This window comes from Austrofundulus limnaeus, unplaced genomic scaffold (genome assembly GCF_001266775.1).
Source record: "Austrofundulus limnaeus strain Quisiro unplaced genomic scaffold, Austrofundulus_limnaeus-1.0 Scaffold1096, whole genome shotgun sequence".
In the NCBI taxonomy this organism is placed as follows: domain Eukaryota; kingdom Metazoa; phylum Chordata; class Actinopteri; order Cyprinodontiformes; family Rivulidae; genus Austrofundulus; species Austrofundulus limnaeus.
In genome coordinates, this window is record NW_013953498.1 from 36107 (window position 1) to 46680 (window position 10574).

At 43.3% G+C, this 10574-nt stretch overlaps 1 protein-coding gene across 1 annotated transcript in view; it reads right to left on the minus strand.

Moving 5' to 3' along the window:
- scrib (scribble planar cell polarity protein) overlaps positions 1-9708 on the minus strand; it is a gene marked incomplete at its 5' end in the record, with an annotated part of 37639 nt that extends 27931 nt beyond the window's left edge. The window contains 7 exon segments of the mRNA XM_014030649.1: positions 1426-1506; positions 4159-4476; positions 4584-4661; positions 4743-4832; positions 7313-7375; positions 9074-9451; positions 9523-9708. Coding sequence (XP_013886103.1) covers positions 1426-1506; positions 4159-4476; positions 4584-4661; positions 4743-4832; positions 7313-7375; positions 9074-9451; positions 9523-9708 — 1194 coding nt within the window.
- Positions 9709-10574: the final 866 nt, after the last annotated feature.

The window sequence follows — 10574 nt, forward strand, 5'->3', positions numbered from 1 at the left end:
ATTTTCATTTACCGTGAACAGTGATGGGAAGAGAAGATGGGAAGCAATTTTACAGCTTCAGCAGTTATGTGTTTRCTCAATCTGCGGCCTAGGTTAGTTCGTAATTCTTTCTTTTACGTACGTAAATTTCATAAACTTCCATATGCTTCATAACCACTTATGAAGTGGTGGGTGGGGTTTCATTTTAACAGTTTAAAATAGTTTCTAAACAATATTATCATTTATCYCAGTCATTTCTGAGACAATTTATTGTCCAGCAAATTTGATTTTCGTGACAGGCCTACATGTCATGACTCAAAACTCAAAGCCAGTTTGTAAAAAAATGGAAACATGTTCTATTTAGATAGATTTGGTGAATGTGTGTGCTCTGTTACTGAAAGAAAAACCCAACACCTGTGCAGAGCTACGGGATCTTAGGAGGAAATGATAGAGTGTTGTAACAGCGAGATGCTGAAGGCAGGTTAAAGCTGGCAGGGATTCACTGAGGGGGAAAAGCAGCAAGAAAGCAAAATACTTTCCACTCTTTAAAAAGTGACCTTAAATATGCTGCTGTCCTTTCATTTACCCACCTCAACACTTATAACTTTCTCTTGCCTTTGTTTACTTAAAACACAAGTGGAGGTGAGAGGTCTCCTTAAAACGTTTGTTCTTAAGTCAACATAGGCAACCAATGCAGATTACTGACACCAGTTAGTAATTAATCACTTTGTGCAGTTATGTCAGCTCACTCCTATAAAAACTACACACTGTTTTATGTTGACAAGCAGAGGTCAGCACTGACCCGACAGTACCGGCTCTTACCACAGACTGCAACGCTGCCACAGCTGCTGCTGATGTGGCAACAGCTGTCGACCACACCAGCAGGCTCAGCCAACACCAAACCCACCACCAGCAGCCAGGGAGGTGCACTTAATGTATTACTGAGCATGCGGGAAGACAGAATGTAAAAACACAAGAGAGAGGAAGAAACTGCCAGAGGGACAGAGAAGAAACCCGGACAGGAAGCAGAAAAGGAATCAAGTGTTTAACTGGTAAACTGATTATTAAAGCATGTGGGTTACTAATAAGCAGGAAGACACAGGACAACAAAGCAGAGGAAATGACAGGCAACGAAACATGCAGAACCCCCCCACCTCCCCCCTCAACAAATACAAACTTACTGAGATTAGGTTTCTGTTGRATGAGTTTATGAATGAGATGTCTGAAGGTAGCATCTAATCAGAAATTTACTTTCTAAATTTTAGTCTGTATTATGGCAACACGAGTGATACAGGCACAACTACAAAGAATAAAACTTTGTTGGTACTTCTCAGGTCGTGTTTTAAGCTGACAACAAGCTGAATTCTCTCATAATAAATATCCACGTAAGAAGAGACTGTAGTGAAGAAAGGGAAGAGCCAGATGGATAAGACTGAAGATACTCACAGAAATCACCCTGTCCCCGACACACAGTGTGCTGTCTCTGTGTGCTGCTCCACCCTCTGCAATCCGAGATATGTAGATCCCCTAAAAACAGACATGAGGCAAGTTTACACAAACGTTTCTACAAGTAACTCCAGCTAAAAGAGGGTTATCAGGTTGCTTTGAAACAAGGAAAAAAAATACAGTTTTTGTAAATGTGCTGCACTTAATGCCTTATTTGTAGAACACCATAAATCTTTGAAACATAATCTGCTAGAGTTCAATATTACAGTGTGTTGGTGGTCAAGTGTGTGACAACAGGCTGCAATACTAAGATCAATCAGTTTGCTCACAGCGAGTCTGATTAGGAGGGAATATGAGATCACATGTAAGGCAAAATATAAATTTTCCTCCTATTTACTGTTTGTTTTTGCTTGGTTCTTAGACCTTAATGACTCATTAAAGCCACCCAATTTTGACCACAGTTGTGCACATAAAAAAAACCTAATACAACTCATTTAATGTCTTTAAGAATCATTTGTTGAAGTACCATCACCTGAGACATAATTTCCTCTTTGCTTGGTCAACATAAACACTTTGGTCAAGAAAATAAAAACCACGCTGAGCTTCGTTGCTGTTCCAAGTAAACAGAAAACATGAATGCATGCAGGCGCTCCATCGCAACTTCACGATTAAGCAATCAGACAAAAGTCACTGAAGCCAATAAAATAAAAGCTTCTGAAAATGGAGCGAGACTTACAATCAAACTGCCTAAATGTGACGTTTATGGGTAGTTTCCTTTTTGTAAGCTCCTTGAGCTGCTGGGCAGTACTGCACCGGTCCCAGTATACGCCTCATCGTGTCACCATGTCCAATTACAGAGGACCTATCAGGTTTCAAGAGTGGCTATTCATAACTCTGTCGTCCTGGTGGAGACGGTTAACGCTGTGGCACCAAAAGGCTGATCTTTCACTGAGAGGGTTACTGCAAATGTGTCATGACTTCACTTCCTAACTTCCAACGTCACTCCTGGCACCGACCCAACAAGAAGTTCTGATATTCACAGTATAACTGGTTGAGTCTGCAGCTGTTTATGTTCTATCAGCYCCATGTTTCATCAAGGTGATCAGCTGAATATCTCAGATGTTTTACGTCACTCAGATTAATTTTAAATCATAATGTTTCAGTTTAAAAGGGGGGACCGTAGAGTGTGTTCCAACTATAGGGGGATCACACTTCTGAGCCTCCCTGTCCATCCATCCATTTTCTGTACACGCTTCTTCCTTTTCAGGGTCACGTGGGTCACTGGTGCCCATATCCAGCAGTCACAGTGCGAGGGGCGGGGTACACCCTGGACAGGTCGCAAGTCCATCACAGCTGAGCCTCCCTGGTTAGGTCTATTCAGGGGTCCTGGAGAGGAGGGTCCAGATAGCCGAATCTCGGATTCAGGAAGAGCAGTGTGGTTTTCGTCCTGGTCGTGGAACAGCAGACCAGCTCTACACCCTCAGCAGGGTCCTGGAGGGTGCAAGGGAGTTCGCCCAACCAGTCTACATGTGTTTTGTGGACTTGGAGAAGGCGTTCGACCGTGTCCCTCGGGGACTCCTGTGGGGGGTACTCTGGGAGTATGGGGTACCAGGCCCGTTTCTACYGGCTGTTAGGTCCCCGTATGACCGGTGCCAGAGCTTGGTCCACATTGCCYGTAGTAAGTCAGACTCGTTTCCGGTGAGAGTTGGACTCCGCCAAGATTGCCCTTTGTCACTGATCTGTTCATAACTTTTATGGACAGAATTTCTAGGTYCAGCRYAGGTGTTGAGGGGATCCTTTTTGGTGACCTTAGGATCACATCTCTGCTTATTGTGGATGAGTGGCCCTATTGGTTTCATCAGATCGTGATCTCCAGTTCTCACTGGAGCAGTTCACAGCCGAGTGTGAAGAGGCTGGGATGAGGCTCAGTGCCGCCAAATCCAAGACCATGGTCTTGAGCCGGAAAACAGTAGGGTGCCGCCTCTGGGTCGGGGAGGAGGTTCTGCCCCAAGTGGAGGAGTTGAAGTATCTCAGGGTCTTGTTCACGAATGAGGGAAGAATGGAGCGGGAGATCGACAGGCGGATTGGTGCTGCGTCTGCAGTGATGCGGGTGTTGTACTGGTCTGTTGTGGTGAAGAGAGAGCTGAGCCAGAAGGCAAAGCTCTCGATTTACCTGTCAGTCTACGTTCCTACCCTCATCTATGGTCACGAGCTTTGAGTAGTGACCGAAAGAACGAGATCGCGGATACAAGCGGCTGAAAAGAGTTTTCTCCGCAGTGTGTCTGGGCTCTCCCTTAGAGATTGGGTGAGAAGCTCAGTCATTCAGGAGGGACTCAGAGTAGAGCCGCTGCTCCTCCACATCGAGAGGAGCCAGTTGAGGTGGCTCGGGCATCTGGTTAGGATGCCTCCTGGACGCCTCCTGGTGAGGTGTTCCGGGCATGTCCCACTGGGAGGAGGCCCAGAAGAAGACCCAGGACACGCTGGAGGGACTATGTTTCTCGGCTGGCCTGGGAACACCTTGGGATTCCCCCAGAGGAGATGGCCCAGGTGGCTGGGGAGAGGGAAGTCTGCTTAGGCTGCTGCCCCCGTGACCCGACCCCGGATAAGTGGAAGAAAACGGTCGGACGGACGGATAATGTTGCAGTTTGAAAATGTATCTTTCACATTTGGTCTCGGTCAACCCCCTCTTCAGAAGTAGTTGCTTATAATTAGCATATATATAATTTTTTTTACCATGTCTCCTGTACGGTAAGGTGTAGAGCCTTTGCCCCCAGCAATGCTGAATCCCAGGCCCTTGTCGTTACGGATGAGGCAGGTGGAGAACCGCTGTCGGGGTCCACTGGGACAGGTCTCCAAGTTGAAGGCAAGGCCGCTGCTCCGCCTCTCTCGTGGGAAGTAGTCGTCCTCGGGCCTGAGAGGTGTAGTGGTGATGGCGTTCTCCGGCTCCACCATGCGCTCCCTCAGTACAGTCATGGAAACCGTAGCGCCGGAGCTCCTGAGAGCTTCCACTGCTGTGTGATGCTCAGCTTCGTGGAGGTCTACACCATTTACCTGAGAAGCAGAAAGGTTTGACTCCTGTATCTTTAGAAAAATCACCATAAGAAGTCTTTCTCTTCTAATTATATTAACCCTTGCATGCCTACTTAAAAATATTTTACCTCCAGAAGTTTGTCTCCAACCTTCACCCCTGCTCTCGCCGCAGGACCTTCTTCAGATACTCTAGAGATAAAGATTCCCTTAAAACACAAAGAGAACATTTAAACTCTGTTGGTCTTGTACTTTCTCAAACTTGAACAAATTCCAAGCGTCCATCTCACCTCATCATCTCCTTTGTAAGGCGTAGACCCTTTTCCTCCGGCGATGCTGATGCCCAGGCCACCTGTTTGTCGCACGATGATGAGCGAGTGCTGCAAGCCAGACAGGATGGAGTCAGAAACACAAGCAGTAAATGTCAACAAAACAACTGATCTACGGCAGGATGGGGAATGGATAAGCTTACAATAAAACCATTTGCTTCATAAACTTAGCATGTGTTGTTCTATTTTATCCTTTTTGGTTTTAAGTGACCTCCCTCTGTCTGATGGTGGCGTCAGTCAGTGCTGAATCCTGTAAATGTGTCAATAAACGAATGCCTGAAAATTTTAAAGCTCGCTCACAGTATAAAATGGACGTTGAGGTAAATAATCAACATGTGAACACCTAAGTTGTAATTTCTTTGACTAAAGTTAGAAAACAACTTCCTAATAATGCAAAGTGTGTTTTATGTGAAAAACTAGGAAAGTTAAGTTGTTTTCTGTGCACTTGTGAAAACATGCAGAAAAAAGGAATAAATGGAGACAATGATGGGATAAAGAGAAGTCTAAACAGGTAAAAGAGTGATGTTTCATGCGTGTGCAGTTTGTCATGCAGTTGAGCCGTCCATGTATAATGAGATTGCATTGCTAATCAAGTTAACTTTTATGGCAAATAAATGCTTTGTTTTAGTAAATTTTCTTTATCTTGAATGTTTGAAATGATTTATAAAACAATAAAATCATGCAAAAAATGTATTTATAGAAAAACAGTTGAAAAAATATCAAACGTGCTGTTTTATTCACTTTAAAGAATGAACTGTTAGTATACAAGCTTACATTTTTAACTTTAAAGAGATATTACCCACATAAGGATTAAATACTACTCCATGGGCAAACACTATACAGCCTAAAGTGTTTGGCCAACCTGTCATGGGTAGATTTTGGTTTGTTTTGGTCCCTGACTCCAGCAATGGCCAAATGCTTCCAAATACAAAAACATTTTGGATAATGTTGTTATCCTGATTCTGTGGCAACACTTGGGTGGTGGCCATTTCATATTGTACCCCAGTGCACTCAGCAGGGACTATAAAGACGTGATTCTTGACCTCAAACCCATTGACCTCCTCTGAGATATCCCGGAACAAAGATTGTGAGCCTGATCTTGTTCGACATTGATGCAATCCTCATTTATGCTTTACAAAATGAATGGGCATAAATCTAGGGCTGGGTAATAATTCAATAACAATATATACACACATGTGGACAAATTGTTGGTACCCCTTGTTTAATGGAAGAAAAAAACCCACAATGGTCACAGAAATAACTAGAATCAGACAAAAGTAACAATAAATAAAAGTTCTATAATAAATAAAAGTCAGACGTCGTTTTTCAATCACGCTTCAACAGAATTAAAAAAATAATAAAATAAAATTTGTGGAGTGAAAGGAGAAAATGATGCAACAGCTCGAGAGGAAATTGTGGACAAAAGAGAAAGGGTCACCACTTTAACAGTATCAATCCGCCTTTTTGCTCCTGGTCCTTACTTCAAAAAGGTTAAACAAAAAAACTAATCAATGATAATCGATTAACTAATATGAAATCTTTAATATATCCTGAAACATTTTTAACCCATGTCACCCAGCCCTACACAAATCTCTGTAGAACTACAMTAAAATCTTGCAGCAAGCTTTAGCTGCAAAAGGAGGCTCAACTCCATACAGTCCAAACTGATGGTCAGGTGTGGCCAAACACCTCTGTCCTTATAGTGTATGATTAACCTGTAGGTAGTTGGTGAAACTGAGTCATCTCATCACAGCACAAACACATCATTTATTGCAGGACAAAGAATGGTGTAACAGGGAGTGAAGGAGCAGATGTAGAAAGAAGTGCAGTGTGCCAGAACTTGATACTGGACTAAGACACTTCAACCACAGTCAAAGATGAGACAAATCCAGGCATCGACAAACCCAAACATGTTAAATATTCACTCACAGGAAACTTTAATAGGTACACTTATTTAATTGACTGTTAAACAGCTAAATCAGCCAATCACACGGCAGCAGCTCAAGCACGTGGGCTTGGTGAAAACGATCTGCTAAACATCAACAAGAACATCAGAATGTGAAAGAAAAGATATTTAAGTGAACGCTGCATGGTTGCTGGTGCTTGATGGGCTGGYATTTTCTCACAAAGCCACCTGATTGGCTGATTATCTACACGTGTTAACAAGCAACTGAACTGGTGTACCTGAAAAAGTAGTAGTGAGGGTATTTTTCGAAACATAAAATTTGAATGAAGTTAAAAAGACAAACTTGGGCAGCTGCAAACAAGCAATATGGGAAATCATTTTAAACTAAATGACATAGCGTTAGACCGAAACACACACTCTGTTTGTTCACCCTAACATGAACAGGTAACACCTGAGTCCTGTATCTGGGTTCTGCCACATTGACACTGCAGTAACACAGATCTGTTAGGGGCTCGGATTAGCTATAGATTTGTGTGTGTTTTCTCCACTTCGTAAACCTGTGATAGACCAAGAGGGTGAGTGAGCAACAGAAAGAAACARTGAATGGGAAAGCGTAGGTACAGACCTCTTCCTCCTCAATTCGAGCAGGTTCAATCAGCAGATTATTGACTTGATCAAATGACACCCCCTGTTAGGACAGGAACCAGCGAGAAGCATGCGGATTAGTCAGGCCAAAATAAAAATACACACTCCCACATGAAAAAAAAACACACCCTCCATTTACTCAATTATATTCACCGTCACTATCCGCTTAAAGCAGAAGTGACTCCACACTCACTCCCCAGCCACCAAAAGCAAATACAGGCAGAGATGGAAAGACGAGACCAATAAGCTGAGCCAGAGTGCAAAATCAAACACCCAAGTGTGCAGTGAGAGCAAACAAAAGAAAACAAAAGCTCCCAAACCAAACAAGCCCAGTGTCTAAACCATGAATAGAAACTCCCTCTAGTAGAAAACCGTAACAGATCCATAGTCATGTTAGGATGATACAGGCCAGATCAGTCATGGACTAAAGGTGGGACAAAAAACTCCAAGGGTTAAAAATGTCCCTTTTTTTGAGGTGTTGAATACATAATAGCTTTTTAATTAATAAATTAAGGCACTTTAAACAAAAACTGTCTCTCTCAGCATCACTACTTAAAGCTTCTTTTAACAGCGGGATGACAACAGGAAATCTTTTGCAAGATTTACATTTTATAGCTTTATTTATAGCTTTATTTAATTGAATATTGGAAAATTATTATGTAACACATAGCATATAATGTGAGGTTTCCTATAAATCTCACCCTAACTTAGATATTAGCTCGTTTAAAGATCAGGGGCTCCAACAGCTGGGGTCAGGACCCTAATGTGGGTCAAGTGTGGGGTCATGAGAAGGTCTACTGGAATCACATCAAAGCAAACGATAAAGAATTGCCGAAATATTGAGCTTTAAAAGCAATAAAAAAACTGACCAAACTCTGTTAAATGGTATTAGTGAAGTTTATATATTTCAACCAGCAAAAGCTGAGTCACAAGTATCCTCCACTTTTGATTTGTGTGCTGAAAGCTGATAAATTTGGAAATTACAGCACTGGATGACATTCACAAAAAGACTAACTTGACCTTCAACATTCACAAAGTAATTATCATCATACAATATTAAAAAAAGGCTTGTTGAATCTCACATTCCAGCTCTGCCTGTATAAGCCGTGACTGGTCTGAATTCAGCCACACAAACACACAAAACAGATTTGGTGAGATGATCTTTGTGTTAAAAGATTGTTTTTTTTAATTTGGTATGATAAAAAAATCAACAGATCTCATTCAGCCCCGCCCCCAATATTAAAATGGACATAATCAGACGTCACTCACATCATTCGTACGTGTCAGCGTGTTGCTCAGTGTTATAGAAGCAGCGTGTGGAATTATCATTATTATTTGATTAAACCAGCAGGTGGTTGGTAACGGCAGGAAGTTTAGTTCTTTACGGAACCAGTGTTTTAGGGGGGAAAGAGGCAGAGATCATCATAGTCTTTGTTATGTTACCTGTAGGGACAAAATGTGGTCTTAAAAAGATGTGTCGCTGATCTCAGGTGTAGGAAGAGTTTTATTTATGGTTTGTGTGTCATTTGTGTGCTGGTGTTGTGTTTCTACACGGGATGAAGTCGTGGGTTGGTGTCTTCATTCTGCACTTAACATTGTAACTTAAATGACAGCAGACCACTGAAAAACTTCAACTTACTTGATTTTCTGCTGTGCTACAAAGCCACTTACGTGTTATGAAAGATGCTTTTCTTAAAATAACCCAGACTACTTCCTGTGAGAGTCTGAATCTCTGCTTTACCTTTACTTGACTGGAGCTGCCCTGATGCCGGATGTCTTCCAGTTCTTCTATTCTATGATGGTGCTGAGGGGTGCCAATACTCTCCTCCTCCTCCTCCTCCTCCTCCTCCTCTTCATCCTCAGCAGCCTGTGTAGTGGAGTTGAGCCCTTCGTGACTGAAGCCCTGCAGCAGTGCGGCCACAGCTTCCGGTTTGGGCAGCTTGGTGATTTTGAAGTGCTTCTTGTAGTGTGGCGTGTCTTTTCTGATCAGCCGCTGCTTCTCCATCGGTACAGCCGGCCTGTCGTCGTCCTCGTCACTCCTCTCGCCGTTCTCCCGGTCCTCGTCGTCATCCTCATCCCCGCCGCGGATGATGGGCTCTTCTGCAAAGTGCACAGTGGGCTGGACAAAGGAAGGGGCTTGATTAATGGAGAGCAGCTGCAGCTGAATTTCACTAAAGTCGCTGTTTTTACCTCAATGTACTCCACCTCCATCTCATCCAGCTCCTCCTCCTCCTGGGGGGACTGGTTATCTGCTAAAGCTTCTTTCTGTGAGGTTACAGGCAGATTTTTTCTGTCCTCGTGGGACGTGGCTGACAGTGTGCTGTTTGAAGCCTGGGAGTCGTGGCTTTGATTGGAAACATCACTGAGTCGATTCTCCTGGAAACAAGGGTGGCATTTCAACACGTCTGAGCCGATAAGAAGTTAAATAATGTATTTGTATTCTAAAAAGATGGTAACAGCAGTTTTGGATGCAGTTTGACATGCTTGTTTAGTTTGCTGTTTACATTTGAACCGCCCTCTGGTCGGCAACGTCGGTGCAGCGTGTCTTTATGGAACGAGAGCGACGTGCTAAAACTAAAATATCAAACCAGTAACTTCAGTATCGATACGATCTGAGTGTTTGAGTGTATTTCTTTCTCTGTAATACTGACTGACAAAGCATTAACATAGGGCTGCACGGTATATGCGGTAAACGGTAGAAACAATATGAAGTTGGCCTACGGTAGAACTTTACCCTCTACCGTCCTGTCGTCAGTTACGTCATCGCACCTGTGTCAGCATGGCTGCGAGTGCAGAGACAACTGAGCAGGAAGWGTTCAAAATATTCTGAAAACACATGAAGAAATTCAGCGTTTTAAAACACGTGTAGTGAGAGTAATGGTGCGTTCACACCGAACGCGATTTCAGCGTCAAAATCGCAGCCAACGCTGAAGTTTGAAGCTTGTGCACTTTGAGGTCAGACGCAGGACAGCTGCGCTGCACGGCAGAGTCTCCCCGCCCCTCCCTCCTCTGTGGGGCCGTTTAATGTCGGACGAGGAAGTGGCTTTGCTTTATTTACAGACAGCCAGAACGTGTCACGTTCATCAGATAATTAATTCATAATTAATTCACCAGATAATTCAGAGAAGAGGCTCACAGCTCGCTTTCAGGACTATTTTTGTCCTGAGTCCAGTCTGATGAGTCTCTGCCACACATTGGTGAGGATATCTCTGTCAGGACACGACTGCAGCACTCATTTCAGC